Genomic DNA, 26,381 nt, shown 5'->3' with positions numbered 1-26,381 from the left:
CGGCCGTAACTTCTTAGCAAAGTGAAAGTAGCCAGGCATTCACTTGTGTAAGACGCTGCGCGTATGTTACCGCCTCTGCGTGCGTGATTGATAGTCAGTTTGTTAATCGCTGTTGGTTGCAGGTTTCAGTTGCTGTACGGCGACTCACGCTGTGATTAAGTTTACAAACATGATTTTTTTTTGTGCAGATCGCTTGGGTCTGTTGATTTTATTTACAACAATGCCTCAGCCTTCGTAACTAAATAATGTGATACCTGACCACCATATATTTCAAGATCCTGTGTCACAGTGGACCATCTACACGAATCGCCGGCACCTAATAATCCGATAATGCGTAGGTGGATTCCTCGTGTCACAAAAATTCGCCACGGCGGATTAGCCGAGCCGTCTCAGGCGCTGCAGTCAAGGACTGTGCGGCTGGTCCCGGCGGAGGTACGAGTTCTCCCTCGGGCATGGGTGTGTGTGTTTGTCCTTAGGATAATTTAGGTTAAGTGGTGTGTAAGCTTAGGGACTGTTGACCTTAGCAGTTAAGTCCCATAAGATTTCACACACATTTGAACATTTTGAACAAAAAATTCAGATAGTAGCTGTTTAGATTCTGTATCTCTTACATCAGCCAATGTATACAGCACTAATTTCTTCTTCTTTATTTATCGTGTTAAGACATATCGAGCCCTTTAATGTCCCCACCTATTCCTTGGGTCGTCAACACATCTTTCTCGTGTTTGGCCTGATTTTGTTTTCATTTCCTGCAGATGTTTATTCCATATCCTTCTGTTTTCTTGTAACTTTCCTTACACACTACTAACTAGTTGTTCTTTCCAAGTCTTCTAATTTCTGAGTATATAAGTCCTCTAATGTCCTTCGGTAGTTCTTAAAAATTTCGTATCAGAACTTTCATATGCTACCCTCCTTTCTTTTTTCGTAACCAGTGAATGAACGTGGCGACGTAGGAAGTAAAATAGGCAGATTTATAGCATGAAAATAGCATTCTGCCTTGAGCAAACAAAATGGCTCTGAGCACTATGGGACTTAACATCTGAGGTCATCAGTCCTCTAGACTTGGAACTACTTAAACCTAACTAACCTAAGGACATCACACATATCCATGCCCGAGGCAGGATTCGAACCTGCGACCGTAGCAGTCGCGCGGTTCCGGACTGATGCGCCTAGAACCGCTCGGCCACCGCGACCGGCTGAGCAAACAAAATTTCCTTCTTTAACACCAATATATATCCCGATGAAGTATCACCGGCAGTGGGTTTAGATTACTTTCCTTAGATTAGAGACAAAATTCTATCACAGTTTATAGAGTTATGGTACTTTAGTATTTACGTTCAAAATATTAACAAAAGTACCTTAGCATCACATACTGATGTTTGTGCAGGAGTTTGTCATCTGCAAAGCAGCTGATGGTTTCCTACAGTTGATCAACTTCCAGCCGGCCGCTGTGACCGAGCGGTTCTAGGCGCTTCAGACTGGAACCGCGCGACCGCTGCGGTCGCAGGTTCGAATCCTGCCTCGGCATGGATGTTCGTGATGTCCTTAGGTTAGTGAGGTTTACGTAGTTCTAAGTTTAGGCGACTGATAACCTCAGATGTTAAGTCGCATAGTGCTTAGAGCCATTTGAACCATTTGAAACTCCTTTGCTGCCTGTCAGACGTTTTATGTTATGGGGCAAATGATGAAATCTTCTTGTTGCTGCATATTGAACTCTTTTTTGGGCCAGTGACAGCCTTAATTATGGGTAATAAAGATCATTTTTTCCTCAAACTGTGACGAATTGCCGGCCGGAGTGGCCGCGCGGTTCTGGGCGCTACAGTCTGGAACCGAGTGATCGCTACGGTCGCAGGTTCGAATCCTGCCTCGGGCATGGATGTGTGTGATGTCCTTAGGTTAGTTAGGTTTAATTAGTTCTACGTTCTAGGCGACTGATGACCTCAGAAGTTAAGTCGCATAGTGCTCAGAGCCATTTGAACCATTTTTTGTGATGAATTTCATTAGGCAGTATACAGGGTGCCAATCACTGAACTATATGAAATAAAATTATCATAACTTCCGAACGGTTTGCGTTATGACGTTCAAGCTGCAAGGTTGGCGGCAGGGCATGATGGGAATTAGTATGCGCAATGTTGTTAGGCTTTGTGACGAAGCCCACTTTCATTTGAATGGATTTGTCAGTAGGCAAAATTGGCACATTTGGGGACTGAGAATCCGCATTTCGCGATCGAGAAGTCTCTTCATCCTCAACGGTTGACTGTATGGTGAGCAGTGTCCAGTCACGGAATAATCGGTGCGGTATTCCTTGATGGCACGGAGACTACCGAACGGAACGTGAAGGTTTTGGAAGATGATTTCATCCCCATTATGCAAAGTGACCCTGATTTCGACAAGATGTGGTTCATGCAAGACGGAGCTCGGCACCATCGAAGCAGGAGAGTGATGTCCTGAAGGAGCACTTTGGGGACCGCATTCTGGCCCTGGGATACCCACAGGCCACTGTCAAGGGCCTCGACTGGCCGCTATATTCTCCGGATCTGAACACATGCGACTCCTTTTTGTGGGGCTGAATTAAAGACAAGGTGTGCAGTAATAACCCCCAAAGCATTGCCGAGCTGAAAACAGCCACTCAGGAGGTCATCGACAGCATCGATGTTTCGGCACTTCAGAGGGTCATTCAGAATCTCGCTATTCGTCTGTGCCACATCACATAACCTAAGTCCGAAACAGTGACGTTTACATGTTGAATAAAGTGTCTGCACGCCATAGTTCACAACTAATTAACGTTTTTTTCTGATCTAGTTCAATAACTGCCACCTGGTATGTGTTGCGACAGTGTTGTCGAAGCGCCAGTCTCTTTGAAGACCTACCTAGGTGAATACCCTTTATTATTCTTATGTTCGCTTTCGTGCAATCAGTACCTTCTTTCTAAGTGGTCCTAAGAGGCAAACAAAGCTATGCGTGGAGTTCAGCTCCTGTGTATGACAAGTCTGGACAGTGTGGAAGAAAGAAGTTAATCGTTTAGGAGACTTTAAAATACTCAGTCTCCGTACGTCCATCTTCCGACAGATCATGAGGAGACAGCAGTTGTATTTTTATGTAGTAGGGATGACACCGTCAGTTATATTTAAAAGTCATACTTTATTTCCAATCGATTTCTCTTTTACATTATACCATCTTCATACCCCTCTATGATACCGTAAATCATGTGGATACCGGCAGTTATCACTGCGCATTTCATGCAGAGTACAGAAAACTGAAGTTCATCATACCTGTCGGTCTGTTTGGAATTCTGGGCGAAAGGAGTCACTGCTTTAGTTTGATGAATTGAGTTTCTTCGTTGATCTCATGGTATTAAATTTTCCCGGAGATATACTGAGTGTCAGCTTTATCTTCGAGAAGGCTAGAAACTGAAATAATGAATTAAAATTGTGGCAAAGCGAGCCCTTAAACCCAGGTCTCCTCCTTACCAGCCAGGTATGTTATCCACTACATTCCCTGACACTGTGTCCAGCAGCGTTGCAGAGACTACCCTAATCCAGTGCGCTCTCTAACACAAACTTCGATTCACACCTTAGCCCATCTTGATTTTCCCCTTCTCAAATCGTCAAGTTTTCAAGTTATATGCAGCACTTATTTCGATAAGTTTGCGCATAGCTTTAATGTGTGTCGTTGTGTTTGCTCAAGTTATCAACACGTAATGATACAGTAACGTTTCATTTCTTTATTCATGGTAAACTATTGTATGAAGCAAGATAGCGAATGGTAAACTGTTGCTATCGTAGCAGGGCGCCAAGTGGGAAAAGACCCTATTGTTAATAATCTTATCACATATATGAAGGTAGCATCTGTTCCCGAAAGTACAGATACAATTGACGACCGTGCAGCTTCTCTAGAATGAAATGATAATTAAATCGACATCATAGCTACACACAGGCGTTGGGGGACATGTTGAAAATGTGTGCCCCGACCGGGGCTCGAACCCGGGATCTCCAGCTTACATGGCAGATGCTCTATCCATCTGAGTCACTGAGGGCACAGAGGATAGTGCGCCTGCTGGGACTTATCCCTTGCACGCTTCCCGTGAGACCCACATTCCCAACATGTCCACACCACTTCATTCGTAGTGCGCCTAATAGATGTTTGCCCATCACACTCATTACTCGTATCAGAGTAATCTACCAGGTCCCGTACGATTTGGGGCATGGCGTGTGCATTCGGTCGGGGCACGCATTTTCAGCATGCCCTCAATGATGCCTGTTTGCAGCTAGGGTGTCGATTTAATTATCATTACAATCTTATCACAATCTGCAAGGAACGTTGACCTCGCCACACAGCAACGCGTTACTGGAAACTGGGTACCCGGGAAACTATTGTGGATTCGTCGGAGGCGCGGATTAGTCACCATCGAGCAGGAGACACTGCATAACCAGTCAGTGGATACTCTGAACTAGAATCAATTAATATTTCGTTGTAAAATAGTCACTGTTTGGTATTAATGTCACAAGAAAACATCACCAACTCCTCCTCATAATTCAAGGAGAAAAAAGCACACTTGCAAGACATCAGCCTCAGCATCGATACCGGGCGAAGATATGGGCCATTATTCTCGTAAGATATGAAATGGAGCACCAAAGCCGTAATATCAAAGTATTTATCATTCAGACGACCAGTTTCAACTCTACATTAGCGTTATCTTCAGGTCCTACTATTAATTAAATTAGTAGTTCCAGTCACCGGCTCATTGCATGTGGTCTCAGTGGTGACTGTACACTCCTGATGAACAGCGGTCCACGGTACCTAGTTATTGTATGGGTCATTGAGCCAATTACGAAGTAATTATTTGGTTAACTGTAGCACCTGAAGACGACGCAAATGCAACGTTGAAACTAGTCGTCTGAATAATAAATACTTTGAGAATACGGCTGTGATGTTCCATTTCAATTACTGATATTATCAGCCACTGTCCCATGTCCACAAGAAGGATAGACCTTCAGAAATAATTCTCACAGTACGCACTTATGACCTCTCGACTGCACAGTTTTTAAGCAAAGCGCGCACCGATTGTTTGTCACAAGCTTCGCTCTATTGCAACCGCTTTAACGTCCGAGCGCGAAGTACTGTGCAGCGAACTGAGTAGGAGGTTTGTGAAATACTGCTGTGGCCCTGGCCGCATGTTTTGTTCATTGTGTAAAAGAGCGTGGTTTCTAACCTTTAACTTATACCAGAAATGTCTTTGTGCTGAACATTTTTGTGTTGAGATTTATAAATGCAGTGTAAATGAACGAAACGAATGAGTATCACATTAAAGAAGTAGCACCGCGCTACTTCATTATCAACATCTGTTGTGCTCTATTTTAAAGCTCGCAATGTTGAAGTACGCTTCACATGTAGGAGGTGCTCTGTTTTTCAGCATAATAAGCATCATAAAATTGTAAAGCGAAAATAATTAACGTTATTTCATAATAATTGGGTTATAATAATTAGGTTTACTCATTTTGCTTATGAGTCTTATATATAGCTGCAGAATATCAGCACCAGAATACTGCTGAATAATAAATTAAAACTCAATGTGAACAGGCCTCGGAATACCCAACGGCACCGACCGACCGCCGTGTCGTTCTCATATTGGGGGTATCACTGGTTGCGGATACGGAGGGGCATGTGGTCTGCACAGCTCTCTCCCGGCCGTTGTCAGTTTTCGAGACCTGTGCCGCTACTTCCCAGTCAAGTAGCTCCTCCATTGCCCTCACAAGGACTTACTACAACCCGGTTGACAACAGCGCTCGGCAGACCCAGACGGTCGCCCATCCAAGTGCTAGCCAAGCCCGACGGCGCTTAACTTCAGTGATTTGACGGGAACTGCAGTTACCACTGCGGCAAGGCCGTTGGCTATTGTTAAATAATACTGAACATATACGTTCGCGCAGTTGACGTACAGGGTGTCCATACATTACATTTACAACTTAGGATTCAAAATGGTTCAAATGGCTCTGACCACTATGGGACTTAACTTCTGAGGTCAACAGTCCCCTAGAACTTAGAACTACTTAAACCTAACTAATCTAAGGACACATCACACACGTCCATGCCCGAGGCAGGATTCGAACCTGCGACCGTAGCGGTCGCCGGTTCCAGACTGTAGCGCCTAGAACCGCTCGGCCAACGGCCGGCCAACTTGGGATTCCAATAACATTAAAACTACGCCATATATCAGCAAATGATTACCAACATGTGAAAAATAACTCAAAAAGCTTTTTTTACCTTCCGTGCGACGCAATTTAGATGCAGACTTGAACCTTAAAACCCAATAAAATGTGGATGCTGTAACAGATGGTCCACTTCCATGGCCACTGATCTCACACCAGTAGACTTCTTCCTGTGGAGCTTTGTAAAGGATGCGGTGTACCGATCCAAGGACTTGCATTCTCAATGCCTTTAAACATGTAACCATGGAGATCGTGAGTAGTTCGTGGAGAGAAATGGAATTCCGACTGCTAAGGGTACACACATCGATGTGTACGAATGAGGAACCAAAACTTTGCGAAACATCGTATCACATGTTGATAACCATTTGTCAATATCTAGTATAGTTTTAAAGGTTCGCTTGCAAGTCTTGGCCTAAGTTGTAAAGATTATTACTGAAAACCCTGTATTATGCACCGTACTCACATTACTTACCTATTTTCCTCGTAGAAAGACATGTGTTCTCGAACAAGATTTCATGACACGTTTGAAAGATCTGTCCACCTCCCGTCTCCTCTTAAAAAAATGGCTCAAATGGCTCTAAGCACTATGGCACTTAAAATCTGAGGTCATCAGTCCCCTAGACTTAGAACTACTTAAACGTAACTATCCTAAAGACATCACACACATGCATGCCCGAGGCAGCATTCGAACCTGCGACCGTAGCAGCAACGCTGTTCCTGACTGAAGCGCCTAGAACTGCTCGGCCACAGCGGCCGGCTGTCTCCTCTTCCTTGGCCTTCAAGATCCCTCGTATGCATGTCATTCCGCTGTGCAGTACTTGGCTCTCAGGCAATATGTGGTTGCGGTAGGTGAATGACAAACAAACGGTTCGCCCGGAATTTTAAAGCTGTAGTTTTGCGCGGGACCAATTGCTGGAGCTGATAACTTCTCCTTAAAATCTGACGTCGAGTTGGCGATGTTTCTTTGTTAGACTGTCTTGCCGGAAATTTGCACCCACCTGTAGTAATTGTAGCTACTATCGATTATAGCGCCTATAAAGATCGGTTGTACAGGGCGCAGTATAAGTAATAATATTGCAAACACATTCTCCGTTCGGTCCACAGCAGTCGGACGTTTCCTTTACAAATTGACCTCACGTGAAACTGCGCTCGTTTTATTTTTAGTCTATATGCGCGGTGCGCTATTTTTAAATCGCCGCAGCAACCTACTGCAGTCTTTTACTTCTTGGGTTCGCATTTATTGTTCAGTTGTTAGTTAGCCGCGCCCTTGCGACGGAACATTTTTACTGCCATCAGATGACAATCTAGGTTTCCCGTTATACCTGTTATACTGGTTACGTAGTTTTCGATGAGGATTTTTAATTAGACCTCTTAATACGGTGGCTCGACAGAGCCAAATTATAAGAACCAACTTACACTTTTACTGCTGTTTATCTCTCGGTATTTTTAAACAAAATTCTCCACTTTTTAAGAAATGGAACTAGAACAAATATTAAGCAACGAATACAGCAATTAAAAGCCAGCTTTTCTCTTGATTAGAAAGACTGTCTGCTTGTATGATCGTCTACAGTAAATATTATAGACAATGTAAAAAGCTTAAAAGCCTGTACAAATGTATTTACGCTATCTGATCAAAAGTATCCCGACACCGCCATGTAATACGGAATTGACTGCTAGATGTCAAGAGGCGCGCTCCAGACCGTACAAAAGTAGCCGGGGAGTACCGTGTTGCCAGTAGAGCAGCAGCCCAGCTGAGAGGGTTCGTTAGGAGACATCAGTGACTTGGAACGTGGGCTAGTCACTGGATGTCACCTGAGTAACAAATCCATCAGGGATACTTCAACACTTCTGAAGCTGCCGAAGTCCACTGACCAGGATTGTCACGTTAAGTGAAACAACAAGCTTACTGTTACCAGTCACTGTTTATGTACCTCCACGACGCGTTTCAAAGGTTTAAACCTCCGTCATCAGGTGGACTTACATTTTTTTGTATTACACATGTGTGTGTGTTATGGTTTTTTTTTGGAGGAACTTGTGGTCAAAAAAAAAAAAAATCCGTAACATAACACACACACACACACACACACACACACAACACGTCATATTAACTAATGTAAATTCACCTGATGATGGAGGTTTAAAGCCTTTGAAACGCGTCTTGGAGATAAATAAACAGCGACTAGTAACAGTAAACTTGTTGTTTCATTTACTATCAGTAACAGTCACGATGAAGCCTAATCTAAATTGTTTGCATTTGTGATTGAGAACCGCAAACGTGGAGGAACAGCCACAGCCATACCGAGACAAGGCAGAGCTCGTGTACGGACCGCCAGGGACCGTCGAGCGCTGGGGAGGGTGGTGGAAAAACTCGTATGAAACTCGCTCATGAGTTCTGAAGTGCTGCTAGAAGTCGAGCGAGCACAATGACTGTGCGTAGGGAGTACAAAAATGCGGTATAATGGGCGAGCAGGTCCGCATATCCTGTATATATCTGTGCATAATCGTAAGTGATGCTTCAAGTGGTGTGGATAGTGGAAGACTGGAAGCGAGTAATTTGGAGTGATGAATCTCGCTATACACTGTGGCAATCCAGTTTGACAAATGCCTGGAGAACGTTACCTGCTATAATGTGCAGTGCCAACAGAGAAGTACAGAGGGGGCTGTGTTACGGTAGGCGGGTGTTTGGGGGCGTTTTTCGTGCTCAGGTCGTGGTCCCTCTATTGCGCTTGAGAAAATGCTACATGCAAAAGAAGATGAACACATTTTCTAGCATTGAATACGGGGTCGTAAATATAGCACGCAGCACCATGCACCACCACAGGCGTCGACTGGTCGACAACCCACTCCCGAGACGGCATATATCCCAGCGATTGTCACAACAGAAAGCTGCAGCGTTGGCGCCGCAGCAGACGGGGCAGTTAAAAGTCGTCTCGACTACCGGGAACGCAGCCCTCCAATCGTATACTTCGTGCAGCATCGTCTGCTCCTAGCGAGCCCACTCCAGCCCGTCTCCAGTGAATGTTCTACCGGGACAAGAACTGTTTACTATCCAGCTTTAGCTTCCGCAATAGTTGTTGAAGTTCAAGATCTGCTGCCTGAGCAGATTTGTAAAAAACTGAGTACTCGTCAACAAATATGTTTGTTCTTCTCACTAATCATTATCAGTGTTTCAGTGTTTTCCTCGTCCTCCTCTCATAGTGATCCACTCAGAGTACTATAACTAGCTGAGGGTGGCAAAGAGTAAAATCTCCTCCTCTGATTGTATCAAAAGCACGGTGCAACACTGTATACTGCATACAGTACAGGAACAATTCTGAGACAATATTTTTTTGTATCACCATGACAACGCATTCTGTCATAAAGCAGCGGCTGTGAGGCAATGGTTTGTGGACAATAAAATTCCTGAAATGGAGTTTCCTCCCCACAATCCCAACTTCAACCCAACGAAACACCATGAGACGATTTACAAGTCCGACTTCGCTCCACAGCCCAGCGTCCAGTATCACTCAGTTACCTCATCTGGTTTCGGCTGTTGACGGAGAGTGGACTGTCATTCCTCCACAGACATTCAGACGCCTTCTTCAAAGCGTCCCAAGCAGACCTCAAGCTGTAATAATGGCGAAGGAAGGACAAATTCCATACTAATATCCTCTAATACGCGTCTCAATACTTTTGGTTGCATCCTGTTTTGTGCTACTTGAACTCTTAATTTTCCATCAATATTTCAACTTCCTCCGGGAAACAATCTCCCTCCGCCAAACGTCGTATAACTATCGAAGTATAGAAGTCAGTACAGACAGCCTCCTAAGTTTGACGGAGCACATCGAGAAAGTTCAAAGAAGAGCAGCACGTTTTATATTACCGCAAAATATGGGAGAGTTTGTCACGGACAAGATACAGGATTTGGGGTGGACATTGCGAGTTAACGAGCACAGCGTTCTCGTTTAAGTATATGGCCGGAAGAGTCAGCCTACAAGAATTGTGAAACGAACCCCGTCGTCCAGGGCCGCGTGCCACAAAGGCGAAAGCGGACAGTCGGTCTTTAGGCAGCTAGGAAGTGAAACGACAGAAAATTTTCCGTTGTGTGGTATCGCGGGACTTAGTCTCTGAGCGGTGAGCAGCCACGTGCCTGGTGTGAACTTTTCCTGTAGGTAACTCGTATTTCGCGATGAGATTGTGAATGATCGAACTGTGTCAAATGGATATGCGATCGAGTGTAACAATAACTCTAAATACGACCACTTTCACTATTAGTTTGCTTCCTGAATAAATACTATTCTAGCCAAATCGCAATTGTGCGGCCTACATTATTTGTGTCGTTTATTTAGTTCCCGATATTGTTATTACTGTTATTCTATGTTATGTTAACTTCAAATTTCGCAAACGTGCCCTCAGCCAGACATTGTAACCAAAGGGTCACAAGTGTCTAATCTAGGGCGTGTAATGCGACACGTGCGGTTCAACGCCTAGACGAGTTTGAGCCAAGACATTTCGACGAAGAGGAATCGCATGTGAACCCGAACATCTTTGGGATGTTAGGTCACAACATCATTAAAACAAAACCGTTTTTCGTTACGGCGGAATCTTGTCACGAAATTTCGATCATCAACTTTCTCGTCCAAATGCGAACATATTGTGTTGACGCTGACCCACATAGGGAGGAACGATCATGACAATAAAGTAAGGGAATTCAAAGCTCACACGGTAAGATATAGGTGTTCGTTTTTTCCTCGCGCTGTTCGAGAGTCGAATATCAGAGAATTATTGTGAAGGTGGTTCAATGAACCCTCTGCCAGGCACTTAAGTGTGATTTCTAGATGGAATTGATTAGTAGGAAGGGTTCGTAACCAGATGGGTTTCAAGTTCCACGGCAGAGGGAATCTCACTGCTTCCGTATATCAGCGCTGACAGCTGTGTGCGTAATTATGTTATTACGAGGTGCGATCAAACCCTTAGACTGTAAAAGAAGCATGAGCAAGGTTCCGTCGACAATGATCACAGCGACGGCGCTACGTAAAGTACTGACGTACAGTAATGCAATTTACACGTTGATCTTGTACGACTCCACACTCTCAACTGTTTGAAATCTATTCCTGCCTACGTCAACACTTACGTATCTCAAATTGGTTACCGTTCTTTACAGTCTAAACGTAATATCCACAATACAGGATAGTGTATCATGAGTCCCGCGTTGAGAGAGTGTTTCTCAGCAGCCTTTGTTGGTGTCCACGATTTTACAAACAATGTCTACAAGGTGAAGCCAACAAAAGGTGCCACAGAAGAAATGCGAATGGCTGTTACTTTACTCGCTTGTACGTAACACGCAAACGAGCGCTATATTCACTTACAGTAGAAGTCCCGTTAAACAGCTGGAACAGACAACACATTTAGCGAGAGTTTTCTATCACTCATGAAATGCTGATTTATTGTTATGTTGTGAAACTAAAATTTCATACATCAAATCGCAAGGCAATAAACACAATGCAGTAGTCGCGACAATGTGACAACATGCTAATTTTGTTACGCTGATTCAAAAGACATCATTTACAGCCGCAATGTTTTATATTATACGTACGACGTTCCTTAAAAGGAGCAGTGAATAAAAACCTACTTGCATCCGGGTGTCTGGTGACAGGCAACTGTGTGGAACAGTAGAACAAACTCTGTTAAGAGCGGCAGAAATCACTTTTTATTCGCCCATGTAGCGATCATCCTTCCTGCTCATGAAAAATAATTACACGATGATGATAAATTTTTTACAATTTTTTTTAATAAACACTGCTACTGAGTTGCTGAACCACCCTTATATCTCACATAGTATGTGTTTATTTGATCGGAAGCCTTGACTTTAGTACTGATCGAGGGCTTGGGATACCAAAGATGTCGAAGCAGTTCAGAGGCGTGTAGTTAAATTTGGTACCGGTAGGTTTGATCAACATACGAGTGTTACGGAAAAACTCTGTGGACTTCAACGGGAATCCCTAGAGAGAGGTCGACGTTGTTTTCGAGAATCACTGTTGAGAAGGTTAAGAGAGCCATCATTGGCAACTGAATGTAGAACGATCCTGCTGTCACCAACACAAGATGAGAGAAGCATCAAGGCAGTGGTTTGTCCCTTGCTACAGATGACAGCGGAACAGAAAGTGCAGTGACTAGCAGAGGTACAAGGTACCCTCTATCATGCACTGTACAGTAGCTGATCAAAGGCATCAGGATACTTATTAGTGGAGACTAATATGGAGTCCACTTTTCACTTTTATGATGGCCTGAAATGTGCTGGAGACACTTTCAATGAGGTGTCTACATGTCTATGGAGCAATAGCATCCCAGTCTTCCTCAAGAGGTGAAACCAGATATGACAGTGATGTAGGAGGGTATCCGAAATGTTCCTCTGCTGTACGCACTACACAATCCGGTAAAAAGTGTTCATATTCTTCCGCGTTTTCTTTAGCGCAGTAGAGGAATCACATCCTAACTTCAAAAAACAGCCCCACACTGTGACAGAACCTCCCCCAGCACTGCACTGATGGTACTACAAAGTATGGCAGGCGAGGCTCTCCAGGAGTTTGTCCAACTGAAACTCTCCCATCTGACTACGAGAGGGTATGACCTGATTCAATTCACTCTTTTTCAGTCATCCATTGTCCACTGGCGTCTCTCTTTACCCCACCTGAAGCACGGCTTAGCACCGACTGCAGAAATGTCTCGTTTATGTGGAGGTGCTCGACCTCTGCACACTAACTTTTTAACTTCCTACGTAGCGTCACTGTCCTAGCTGAGCTGCTCTAAGGACTCTGAGTGATTCATCCGTTGATTTCTTGCGATTTTTTATAGTCACCATCTCGTTCGTGCCAGTCCTTCAGTACATGACATCCGTCTCGTCTTTGGTTACCTGTGATTGTTCATTAGGGCTCCCAGTTCATGAGCACATCACTATCGACAAGGGCTGCTTTAGAAGGACTTAAATGTCCCTGATGGCTTTGCTACTCAAGCGACATCAAATGACTAGTCCACATCGGAACCGCAGAGCTCTCCTGACCGATCTATTCCGCTGTTACTGTTTCCCTGCTGACAGCACAGTACTCCGTGCCTTCTTTTATCATGGAGGTCGACCTCTCGTGATGTTTAGTGGTCAAGTCTGTATTAGACAGGGTTGACCGGATATATTTACCACATAGTTTACAGTGTGGACAAACACGGTATCGAATGTTACGTAATATGAGATTCGGAATGTAAGGTGTGCAAAAAAATGTACTAACGGAGAGACTGACTTTCTTTTTTTTATTGTTTATTCCTCACAGTAAACAGTTTGAAATATTTTAAGATGTGTTACTTCATTCTACGCCTCCCTTAAACGTAAGCTCACACACATTCGCAGGTATTTAGGTGGTGCAATTTTTTTTGAGCAGTTGGTACATCACAGTGTTCTGTAAGAGACGCCTCTTCATTGGTTTCAGTGTGGGTGTTGCTGTTAATTTTTTGGATAACTTCCGATAAGGAGTTTCCCGTTTTGCTACCCGAGCGAGAGGAGTCTAACACAGGAAGGCTGACATGAAGACTTCAGGATCAGTATTCAGTGATGATAATCTCGAGACCGTGAGGTGACCCCTCTGCTAATAACGCTCAGTGAAGCCTAAAGTGACGCCCGTCGTGCAGTACACAGTGGTGCGCTCGTAAGAAGGCAGCTGGTGGATTGCTGTGGCCAACAGCGTCTTCCTGTCGCGTCTGTTTGCAGCGTACTCTTTAGGGGACTAGTACGGCATTCAGCTTTCATTTTCATTTTAGTTTAGGTATCGTGAAAGCACTGAGCATTATGGTGTTCATTATGGGTGGGATAAATCAAACACGATGAGTATTACGCAACTAGTGACAGCGATAGATTCCCGAGAAGGTAAGTTTATGTAAGGAAATTCAGAAGCAGCGACAGTGACACAGTATCGCGAATACTAGATCACTGCATCCGCGTGGCGGAGCAGTGACAGTCGCTACCGTGCACTCACTATCGTTGGGGTTTTGTATCACTCGCTGTGACGTGAGCGACTAGGACCCAACAGGTGCGTTGCTCCTTACATGCGGGTTGAACAATATGGTGGTTGCGTACGTCACAAAGCAGCGCGTGGTGGAGGACGCGTATCGAGGCTGTGCGTAGCACCAATTCGCGGCATATGCACTGCCGGGAGATCACCGTGGGGACAGGGCACGCGCTTACAGTTACATAGCTCTCACCAGAGCAGCTGGAATGTGTGGCGTAGGACAGAGACGGAGAACACACTGGCGATACCGCGTTCTCCGTCTTTCTCTTACGCGCCCGCCTTCTTACTTGCACAGCACTGTAACTGACTGACGCACTGGTACGACCACCTCGCCGTGACTGGGAATTGCGTGTTTTATACCGGCGGAGGCAGCCGCGTTGTGCCGGAGCGCGTCCTACCTGGGGGCGGGTACGGCGACGTGGGGACGGGGTCCGGCGCGCCGTACTGGCGCAGCCCGTAGCCGTCGTGGGAGGCGGCGGCCGCGGCGGCGGCGAAGCCCGCGTCCGCCATGGCGGCGGCGACGCGGCCGCGGTCCTCGGCCGAGTACTGGTGGTGGTGGTGGTGGTGGTGGTGCGGGTCGACGTGCGCCGCCGCCGCCCCCGGGTGGTGGCGCGAGCCGTACGCCGAGTAGTTGCACCACGACTGCGGCGAGAAGCCCTGGTGGCAGTCCTGCGCGCCGCCCCCGGAGCCCGCCCCCACCGCCGCCGAGTACTTGTACTCGGGCGTGTTGCCGCCGCCGGAGTTGGTGCCGCTGCCGCCGCTGCCCGCGCCGCCGCCGCCCCCGCCGCCGCCACCCCCGCCTCCCGCGCTGCCGCCCCCGGCGCCCGACGACGCCACGTTGGCCGGCGACCAGAAGCTGAGTGCCGCGGCCGCCGCTACTGCGTTGGCCGCCATCGAGGTGGAGGAAGTGGACGACGAAGACTTGGAGGAGCGGACGCTGCCCGCGCCGCCGCCCCCGGAACCCGCGCCGCCTCCGCCGCTGCCCGCGCCGGGCTCCGCTGCCAGGTTATAGTAGGTGGGCGGGGGCGGTGGGTAGTGCTGCTCGAACGAGTCGTACGCCGACCACGGCTGGCCCCCCGCGCCTCCTCCGGAGCCCTGCGACACAGCGGTCTGTCAGCCAGCGCCCTCGCAACCGTGCACACCAGACAAGGTGCGAAGGGATAAACGAGGGTCGTCCAGGAATAAAGAACATACGAGGAGGATCCAAAGTGACGTACAATAATTTTACTACCAAAAAGTTTAATACGTAACAAAACAAAAAATGTTACAAATGAATTTACATCTTTTTTACCTTGTTCCCTACCACCTTTCCCAACCGATTTCTCCTATCGTGATACCAGTTTCAGTATGCCCTATTCGTAGAAGTCCGTTTAGTTGAACGTGGCCAACCGCGACCTGCTGATTCCACTTCCACATCCGTCTCGAAGCGTTAGCTAGCCAGGAACTTCTTCGTGGGATCAAACACATTAAAGTTTGCGGTGCAAGGTCCGGTCTGTATGGATGGAGCACCTCTCACCAAAATTTGGCGATTTGGCACGAATAGGAGCAACGACAGGTGGGCGTATATAATCATATAAACAGCATTAGACTGAGTGATCACTCAGAGAGCATGGGAACGTGACGTAAGGCACACCCGGCGTCAAGGATGAGATCGACCACACTTGACCACAAGGGAGAATCACTGTACTGCACACCAAGCACAATACATCATAATCGTAGCCCCTTCAGACCAGCACCTGCCGTAATGGCCATTCTGCAGCGTTCTGTGTCATCCCGCACCATTGCTCAGAGACTGGCAGCAGCCAGACTAGGGAATTACCGTCCATTCCGTAGGCTGCCGTCAACACCACCCTACAGACAGCTGAGTTTACAGTGGTATTCAGATCGGAAAGCAAGGATTGCTGATGAATGGCGGAGCATTGTGTTCAGCGTTTCTGTACCACCCCGAATGGCCATCGTCGGCGAGTATGGCAGCGATTGGGAAGATGTGGCATTCTTCCAGTGGTTTGGAATGGCGCAGTGGCATTATTCCAAGCGTCATGGTGTAGAAACAGACACTATAGGCGGCGCTGCACGTGGTTACCACGCATCCTGGCGCACCTCTCAGCGCTTCTGTGCATAGTCGGTGGATTGGGCATGCACCAACGCCTTTAAATGGCCTCATAGCCAGAAATGCAGCGGATGCAATGGGGAGGCCATGCTGTCGGATCTCATTGAGCAGTCCATTGAACGTAAAATGTTGCAATAAGGGACTGTCACATGATACACACAAAATGGAGTGGTACCCCGTCGTGCATAAACTACAGTGGTTGTCTTTGTGCAAGGGTAACGTACTCCAATAGCGCTGGTGTTTCAGTCCACATTAACCATGGTATGTAGCTCCTGTTCATCTGTCTGGTAAAGCGTTGTCATTAATTTCCTCACATAAATTTACACTTAAGGGCTCCTGATGCTTCATATCCATGATTGCTCGAGTATTTGAGTCTGCCTGCACGTATCGTAGTAATCTGCTATCTCATCCGTTCTGTATCCTGCCTACATCACCGAATACTACACATTACTCTTCACAGGTAAGACAATCTATATGTATAAGGGTATTGGTTTCCAGGCACGTAATGATAGGAAATTGTCTTCTAGTTTTGACCAATAGTACCTCGTTCAGGGATATGCGACACTTCTTTTAAACACCCTGCATATTACGTGGAATAGTTTCACTTTTTGGACCAAACAGCGTAAGTAATAGGACTGTAAAGAGTCAAATGGATGAGGTGATAGGAAAATTCAGAGGAGCATCCACATGTTCTCCACAGACAAACTGAGTCTCTGTATGTATTTAGATTCCGGATAGTGCAAGTGATGTGAGGTTGAGGCTAGTGAGAGGCTCAGAGGATGGGTGTTTATGTTTGGAGTATATGTAGTCCAAATCATGGGAAATTCAGAGCAGTACCCACAAGTTCTAAAGAGTCAGATGGAGAGTTTACCTATTTGGAGTCACGACAGTCAATGTAATGGGTCAGATGAGGAACTGTACCTATTTTGAGACCAAGTAGTCGAAGTAATTGGGTGATTTCTGAATGCCTCAGGGAAAGAATTGTTTCCATTTGGAGTTCAGATTGTCTAGACGATGAGTTAATCGCAGGAGCATCCACAGGTTCTGCACAGCTGATCTGAAGGGTTGTAGCCTGAGCAGCTTCTACGATTTCTGGATGGTGCAGATGAAGAGTTGTTTCTATTTGAAGTTCAGATAACCCAAGTGATGGGCAAATCAAGGACTGTTTTTATGCAGAGTCCAAACAGTCGAAGTGACGACTGATTCACAGCAAGGTCAATAGCCATAATGACGATCTGTTTTATTCTGGAGTGCAGATATTCGAAATGATGGACGCTTCAGAGATTAGCGCATCGGTTCTGAATGCCCCAGATGCGAGTCTGTTTGAGTTTGCAGTCTGAATGGTGCAAGTGATAGGTGATTCCGCATGTTCTGAAAGGTCTAGATGAAGAGCTGAGTTCGTTGGCCTTTCCGAGTAATGATCGAATGAAAGGAGCACCCACAGGATCCGAATGGCCCAGACGTGGGTTTGCCTCAGTTTGGGGTCCTGATGGGGCAAACAATGAGTGGTTCAGACTAGCATCAGAGGACTCTTCCTGCATCGGATGCGGGGTCGAAATTGGGAAGGCCCCGACGAGGGGCGACTGACCTGCGAGTGGCGGATGACGCCAGCGCCGGCGAGCGCCGCGGCGCCCGCGCCGTTGCCGCCGGCGAGCCCGGGCGGCGCGGCGCCGCCGAGGCCCACGTCTGGCGGGCAGTCGGCGTACGTCAGCCGCTTGGCCGGGATGTGCAGCGGGCCGGCCGACGTCGTCGTGCTGCCGGTGTTGGCGGGCGTGGCCTCGACGCTGGCGTCGCTGTGCGGCGGCGGCGGCGCCTGCTGCGGGGGCGGCGTCTGCTGCGGCTGCGGGGGCGGCGCGAGGGCGCCCGGGGGCGCGCCGGCGGAGGCGGCGGGCGTGCTGCTGCCGCTGGCGCTGCCGCTGCTCGTCGAGGTGGCGCTCGTCGGGCCGCCGCCGGTCGTGGGGGCCTGCGGGGGCGGCGCCGGGGGGCTGCCGGGCGTCGCGGCGGTCCTGCTGGGCGGCGGCGCCGGCGCCTGCTGCGGGGGCGGCGGCTGCTGCTGCTGCTGCGGGGGCGGCGGGGGCCCGGACGGTGGGGGCGGCGTCGCCTGGACTATCACCTGCAACACAGCGGGGAGCTTGCTGACTTTCTCGCAACACCGGAGGCGAGCAAGAGGCCCACTGCTGCACTTCTCGCTCGAGACACCAGTCGCGGGAGATGGGTTTGATCAGAGCGACCCAAGTATTAACAGCAGTGGTTAACTTCTTCTGGCTAGTGAAAGAACGAGAGACTTGATGTTCTTGCAGGACGCTTGTAAGTAGGCTGTCGAGGTTTTCTTATTGGTAACGCCACGTAGCGCTCTGTATGAAAATCACTGGCTGTGCTGTGTGCAGTCTGTAGCTAGTTCGCATTGTTGTCTGCCATTGTAGTGTTGGGCAGTTGGCTGTTAACAGCGCGTAGCATTACACAATTGGAGGTGAGCCGCCAGCAGTGGTGGATGTGGGAAGAGAGATGGCGAAATTTTGAGAGCGGATGATCTGGATGTGTGTCCATCAGAGATAGTAAATTTGTAAGACTGGATGTCATGATCTGATATATGTATTATGACTTTTGAACACTAGCAAGGTAAATACATTGCTTGTTCTCTATCAAAATCTTTCATTTGCTAGCAATGCCTATCAGTAGATAGTGCCTTCAGTAGTTTGAATCTTTTATTTAGCTGGCAGTATTGGCGCTCGCTGTATTGCAGTAGTTCGAGTAACGAAGATTTTTGTGAGGTAAGTGATTTGTGAAAGGTATAGGTTAATGTTAGTCACGGCCATTCTTTTGTAGGGATTATTGAAAGTCCGATTGCGTATTGTGTATCTGTTAAAGCACAGTCATTTATAATTTTTCTAAGGGGACGTTTCACGCTTACTAAATCAGTAGGGTAGGTCATGTTCAGTTTTAAAAATAATGTGATAACCAATATTCATGCCGACACACACACACACACACACCTAATCATATCAGATGATTAACCTTTACACAAATATTGTTGGTCGTTTGTTAACATTAATTTGCTTCAATATTTTTTGTAACTCTTCCAGTTGCATACTCTCTCTCCCTTTCCTTGTGTTTTTCTCGTCATAGGGGAGATTTTCGTCTTCTAAAAAATTTATTTCATTTTCTACTTTGCAGTCAAACGCCCTCCTTGTTGCCATACAAGTCAGTTAAACTAAGGATGGGTCGTTGTGAATCGCATAAACTTTGTTCTGTGTTTTTGGATAGAACTTTCACAGACGGGACTGAGAAACTGTCTCAAAGCCAAACTCAGGCATTCGTAACTCTTGCATTTTCATAAACACTGCCAAGAAACGGTAAGGATCTAGGAAATAAGGTTCGACGTAGACGCATCTTCGCAAACGCAAGTACATACCGGCGCTGGTTTGTAAATAGTTCAGAGTTGCAGCAGTGACCAGCGTGCATGAACTCTGTGGCCAACTTCTCTATGTATCAGGTCAGTGTGAATAACGGTTGTTCAAAGCATTAGATCGGTATCGAACTTTGTGAAGGGTCAGAAAGAATGCCTCGTGCTCGTGTGAGATGACCTAACCAGTAACTGACAGAGTTCCAAAGAGACGTAATTGTGGGTCTGCAATTGGCTGGGTGGCTATACGCGTATTTTGCAAAAATCCAGGCATGTGTGGTGTCTGATTGTGTCTGTGGCCCAACTGGATTGGGAACATAAAGAAACCTTGTGAGGCACTGCACAGAGATGTTAGGCTCAACATCACATTGCGTGACCTCCTTACTTCGGCGCCGCAGGTGAATGGACATCTGCTACTGAATCTATCCTATCATCCTTTATCGTTATTCTTAAATCACTTTTCTCTTTTATATTTTCCTATTTTAAATCTGATGTATCCTGTAATGGATTTATAAGTATAATACTGCTGCGATTTACAGAAAAAAAGAGGGCAAAGGATCTCGACGAGGACTCACCTCAATGTGGTGTTGCACGGGCAACAGAGCCCCAACTCTGTAGCGTAAGAGCTTCACTATGAGGGTTCCGGATAAGTGGAATGAGTGGATCACTGCCGCATACACAGCTAATTGCGGGTCCTAGTAGACCAAACGAAGCTTTTAAAAAAAAAACGGTCCTGGTTTATCATACTGTGCTCCTAGCACATCGTAAGTTCTTCATCTGCGCCTTCCATCTAGCAACAAATAATGGACTTACTGGCATCCCGAATCATTGCTCGGAGACCAGCTGAAGCAGAGCTGTGGCTCACCAACCAATAAGTATGCGACCGTTGACACAACAACGTCGGCTTCAAAAAAAATGGTTCAAATGGCTCTGAGCACTATGCGACTTAACATCTAAGGTCATCAGTCCCCTAGAACTTAGAACTACTTAAACCTAACTAACCTAAGGACAGCACACAACACTCTGTCATCACGACAACGTCGGCTGCTGGCTTTATTGTGGTGTAATACTTGGTCGAGTAACGTCTGGTTCCTGCACTGCATTGGATGTTCACCGTCTAAGAGTATGTGGGTACCAAGGGGACGGGGCGAAGTATGCCAGTTGTTTTGCAGATCTACACTGGTGTTCCCTCTAGAGCCAGGACGTAGGGCGCAGTCACTGACTACATCAAGTCACCTATGGCAGTGATTAAGGAAGCTCACGGCACAACATCACTTCACAGAGATCCAGCGCCCTCATGTGTTACCTCTCACGAGACACCATCCTCGTCAACAGGACAACGCTCGTCCTCTGAAGGCTCCCGACGCTACGTCCAGCCCGGGTGATGTTCAGATGCTCCCTTGGACACCACAATCGCTCGATCTGTCCGCAAAAGAACATCTGTGGGGCCAGTTCTGACGTCAAATCGATCCCAGTGCCAATATCCACCATATCGAAACCCGGTTACAAAGTTTCGGCCCAACAACTGCGTTGTGAGTGTCTTTTCCAAACAAATCATTGCACGTATTCTGGCCCAAGTGGGTCCAGCAACTTGCCACTGAGAAGGACCCAGAAGCGGGCTCCTACTGCCCATTTTGTAGTTGATGTCTTCAATTTTTAATCAATGAAATAAAGGCAACATAACCACTAAAGCGTGAAATTTTGCGTCACTTCCTCATCTTTTTATAGGCTGGCATATCTTTTTTGGTTTTTAGGGGCTGGATATAGCTCTGACGTTATTCAAGATGCTGTACGTTACGTAACATGAAGTAAAAAATATTTTAGTTTAGTTGATACTGTATCAAATGTGTTACACTGCGGAGCAGCACACGTAAAAGAGATTGTGATTTAAATCAAAATGCAGCAATAAAGTACAAAATGGATATATTAACGTCGTCACAAATCTCCCGTCACAATCAGTGTCGTCAGCATGTAATAAGGTTGTTCTGTGCGTTCAGCCACTTGCTAGCTGCATCACACACAAAGGTACCGGTGGTACTTGGTGAGTAGTTCCGTATTCCACCTACTTTACGTTCATGGATCTCAGTCAAGAGATTGATTGCACATTTGGTGGACTTGCGTCACCAGAACACACTAAAAAAAAACCTAAGATTGGGTTTAACGTCCCGTCGACATCGAGGTCGTCGGAGACGGAGCACTAGCTCGGATTGTGTCAAGGTTGGGGCAGGAAATCGGCCGTTCCGTTTCAAAGGGACCATCCAGGCAGTTACCTGGAGTGATTTAGGAAGATCACGGAAAACAAAAATCTCTGTGGCTGGACGCGGATTTGAGCCGTCGTTCTCCCAAATGTGAATCCATTGTGATAACCACTGCCCCACCTCGCTCGATCCCGGAACACACTGTCTTGTGGAGTGTGTGGTGCAAGCAGCTGAGACACAGTCACATGACACGCCAAGATTCTGAAACAAATAGGCCGATCTCAACACACCTGGTGAGAAATTATCGACCGCACTACGCAAGGAGTACAGATCAACTTGCCCACGCAGAGTAACACTGCTGAGCACTCAAAATGACAAAACCAACGCAGACAGTGACTCCGTCTGCCTCTCGTAAACACACAATAAAACAGCACAACACAAACCAAATAAACACCAGTTACACATTACACGAATGTAGAATACAGCGGTGTCCAAACTAATTGGGACAAGACGAATAAACTTTAACTGTGCACACTTACTACTGCACGTATAATACAGTTAGCTGCTCAGTGAATATTAAAAACTATGTGTCCTCCATTTGCTTTTAATGAGCTTCCGAAAACGTCGTAGCATAGATCCGACCAGCCTAGAGCAAATGTTTCATAGCCTGTCATCATATAACCACAATTTGACCACATTTACTAACATGCATTGTTCTGCTGAAGAGTCAATTTTATCAAGACGCCTCTACGCAATACTTCATAAATTCTCCATAGAATTTAAGTCTGATGAACTACTAGGCCACTGAAGTACATAATATTATTTTCTTCGCTGAACGTCTTGACTTCTTTAGAACTGTGATACGGGGCCAAATCATGGTGAAACGTTGCTCAACCATCAGCAATGGTCTGTACGAATGGCACAAACCTCCAACTAAGAATTTCCATACATTTAGTGTAAACCATCATGCTAGCAACTGGAGCAAGAGGCACAGGGTCACAAGCAGTGAAAAAACGTCAAAGCATGTTTTGGGAAGGGTATTTCACAGTCTGTTCAAGAAGCTCAACTCTCATTGCCTCATGAGTGCTTGGCCTGACAAGCACTGCTCTGTAACCCTGAACAATAAAATGTGACTCATCATTGAAAATTACACGTTTCCTGTTACTGAAAGTCCAATATTTCTATATTTTGGTCCATACCAACCATCTTTTTTCATGTCAGGTGTTAATAACCGCTTTCGTGAATTATACCATACCTTTGAAGGGCCAGTTTGAACCCCAGTAGCCATTAAATCTCTCTGAAGGTCCTTACTTGTGAGGATGAATTCTACTGTTTCTAAATAGAGTTTTGTCAGTTTTGGGGTTAGTTTTTCGTTTCCGTCCACATCTGCCTTTTCCCTTTGGACGCAATGAGACCGTATCACTATATGCTCTGAGAAGTCTAGGTTTTCCCCATACCAACAACAGAGGCAAAGTCTCTTATAGTCACAGATCTGTGTGTTCTTGAAGAGCAATTGATTTTTGGCTGCTTAGGCGAAATATCAATTTTAACAAAAACACGAAGTTCTTGTGTCGAGAACATGGAAGTAACACACACTGTTGATACATACAAGCGCTCAGTTGAACTGGAAGGGACGTACAATGGTTGTTCATAGTCAAGGCCACAGTAGTCGGCCAAGAGTCCAACAATTGGGTGCATAAAATTTGTTACAGTTAATCATTTTCAGTTCCTTGTAAAATGAGTTTGTCGCAATTAACTTGCATACTGTTATCTATCATACTGACGTTAGGCCACAACGAAAACGTAATAAGTAGAAAGCCTAGTTTGTCGGACCTCATCTCCCGCTGGCAGGACACTTGTTTGATCCGCGGTATCTTATTAATATACGATCAAATGTGTCAGAAATATCGCAACATTGCCCGCTATACCTTACAAGTTAGTGAAAAGCGAACCTCGATAAACGCAGTTAGCTATTAAAACTGCAAACAAAGACCGGCAGTTGACAGCGAAATTTTAGTTCTAGCACTTGTATAATGCATTAGGTAGAATACATGATTAAATTTATATGAGATCTTGTGTAATACAGAGTGAGGAATTTAGTACACAGTGCTGCCACCTCTGCGAGCGGCAGTCCGGAACTGGCCATGGATGAGAGATACGGAAATGTTTATGTGAAAGTTTGTCAACAAAAAAAGGTTCAAATGGTTCTGAACACTATGGGATTTGACATCTATGGTCATCAGTCCCATAGAACTTAGAACTACTGAAACCTAACTAACCTAAGGACATAACACAACACCCAGTCATCACGACGCAGAGAAAATCCCTGACCCCGCCGGTAATCGAACCCGGGAACCCGGGAGCGGGAAGCAAGAACGCTACCGCACGACCACAAGCTGCGGACGAAAGTTAGTCAACCCTAGCGGCTTTCGAGAGTTGCATGCTAGTGTTTTGGCAACCCATGACTAGATCTTCTCAATGGGTGATGCAGTTGGAGAACGTGCTGGCCAGGGCAACAGCTGCACATCCTCTGTATCGAGTTAGATCAGAACAGTATCGGCAACATGTGGTCTTGGCTAATCTGGATGAAAGACAGTGTCATAGCGAGTTCAAATATAGGGCGCTCCACATGTGATCGTGACACCAAAACATCACTCCCGCTGCTGGACACGTAGAACGATGAAGAATGCAGTCTGGCCACGTTAGTATTCCTCGGAGCCTCCACTCACCGATACATACATAGTTGTATGCTCCGCCTTTGTTCGTCGCCACTCACATATCGCGGGTAGAGGGGGGGGGGGGGTATAAAGCGCATTGGGGAGTTGCAGAGAACAGTAGAGTCGTTGTCGTAATGTGAAAACGGAGCAGTTTACCTGACTTCTATAAAGGGAATGACCTTGGCTTTCAGGTCAAGGATGGAACCATTTGCGAAACTGCTCCGTTTGTGAACTTCGCGTGCTGTCGTGGTAAACGTATATCGTGCATGGCAATACGGCGCCGTCCAAAACGGGCGGAGGGCCAACTGCTGTTCACCGCTGGCGATGGATGACACAGGTGAAGGACGAGTGCGGAGAATAAATGTGCAACTGTTGAGCAACTGACCGCCAAGATGAGCCACGAGTCTACCAATGGTGTCTGCTCTATGACCGTTCAGCGAACGTTGCTGCATTTGGGACTCCGAAGCAGCCGGCTCGTTCACGCAACCATGCTGACTGCCGTCCATCAGTGACGAAGGCTGGCATTTGCACGTCACTACTGCCAATGGATGTCCACTGAGTGGCGAAAAGTAGCCTTTTCTGGTAAATCACATTTCAAGCTCCGTCGAACAGACGACCGTTGGCGCTTACGGCGTGAAGCGTCTGAAACCAAACACTCTGCAATCGCTATGGGCTGGGGAATGTTGTTTTCGTTGAATTCCCTGAGTGACATTGACATTCTGAACGGCAAAGTACAGGGTGTCCGAAAATACTTTCCCTGAATAAATAAATTGATAACTCAGGCTAGAAGTAAGATACAAATATGAAACTTGTGTCGAATTGTTTACAACTATCAAAGTTCTTTTTCTGTTTTAGGTTCACAGTACGTAGGTAGTCGATGAGGTGCAGTGCCCAAGAAACCATGTTAACCAATCAGGAGAAGGCACCGTGTGTCCTGTGGTACCATGAGACACGATCACCAACCACAGTGCAGAGACACTTCCAGACAACATTTGGAAGGAATCCACCTGATGTCAAGAGCATTAAAGCCTGGTTGCTGACCTTCCCAGGTCTGGTCGACCAAGAACCTCAGCAGACAGGGTGGAAGCTGTAAGGCAGTCTTTTGTGCGAAGTCCGAAGAAATCGGTGCGCAGGGCCTCACGTGAATTACAGATGCCAAAAAGCTCTCTCCATGACATTTTACACAAACGTGTACTTTTTCGTGCATACAAAGTGCAAATCGTTCAGTACACGTCGATATGACTTTGCGGTCGAAATGCTATCGCTTATTGAGGACGATGATGGTTATCTCAGACGAATTGTCTTTTCCGACGAAGCAACCTTCTTTGTCAATGGAGTAGTGAATCACCATAATGTGCGCATATGGGGTTCACAACCCCTGGCGAGGTCATGGAGTGTACCAGAGGCTGTCCAAAGGTGAATTTTTGGTGCGCGCTATTGCACGATCGAATTATCGGGCCATTCTTCCTCGCTGAGGCTACCGTCACATCTGCAGTGTATCTGGACATGTTGCAACTGTATGCTATTCCTCAGCTGCTTCAGTATCACCCCGATGTCTTGTTTCAGCAAGACGGTGCACAGCCTCATTGGGGTTTGGACGTCCGTGCCTATCTCGATATGACCTTTCCTGGGCGATGGATTGGTCGTGATGGGCCAACGGTTTGGCCTCCACGCTCTCCTGACATAACACCATTAGACTTCTTTTCACCGA

General features: G+C 46.6%; 1 protein-coding gene across 1 annotated transcript in view; it reads right to left on the bottom strand.

The window, feature by feature from the left end:
* The window catches only part of LOC124718697 (formin-like protein 20), a 63,807-nt gene that overhangs the window by 5,632 nt on the left and 31,794 nt on the right, over nucleotides 1-26,381 (bottom strand). Inside the window, exons 2-3 of the mRNA XM_047244319.1 lie at nucleotides 17,941-18,465; nucleotides 14,750-15,337 (exon numbers count right to left, since the gene is read on the bottom strand). Coding sequence (XP_047100275.1) covers nucleotides 14,750-15,337; nucleotides 17,941-18,465 — 1,113 coding nt within the window. The remainder of the gene's footprint in view (nucleotides 1-14,749; nucleotides 15,338-17,940; nucleotides 18,466-26,381) is intronic.

The sequence above is a fragment of the Schistocerca piceifrons genome, chromosome 10 (assembly GCF_021461385.2).
Source record: "Schistocerca piceifrons isolate TAMUIC-IGC-003096 chromosome 10, iqSchPice1.1, whole genome shotgun sequence".
In the NCBI taxonomy this organism is placed as follows: domain Eukaryota; kingdom Metazoa; phylum Arthropoda; class Insecta; order Orthoptera; family Acrididae; genus Schistocerca; species Schistocerca piceifrons.
The sequence above is the reverse complement of the archived record's forward strand: the minus strand, read 5'-3'. Positions and strand labels throughout refer to the sequence as shown.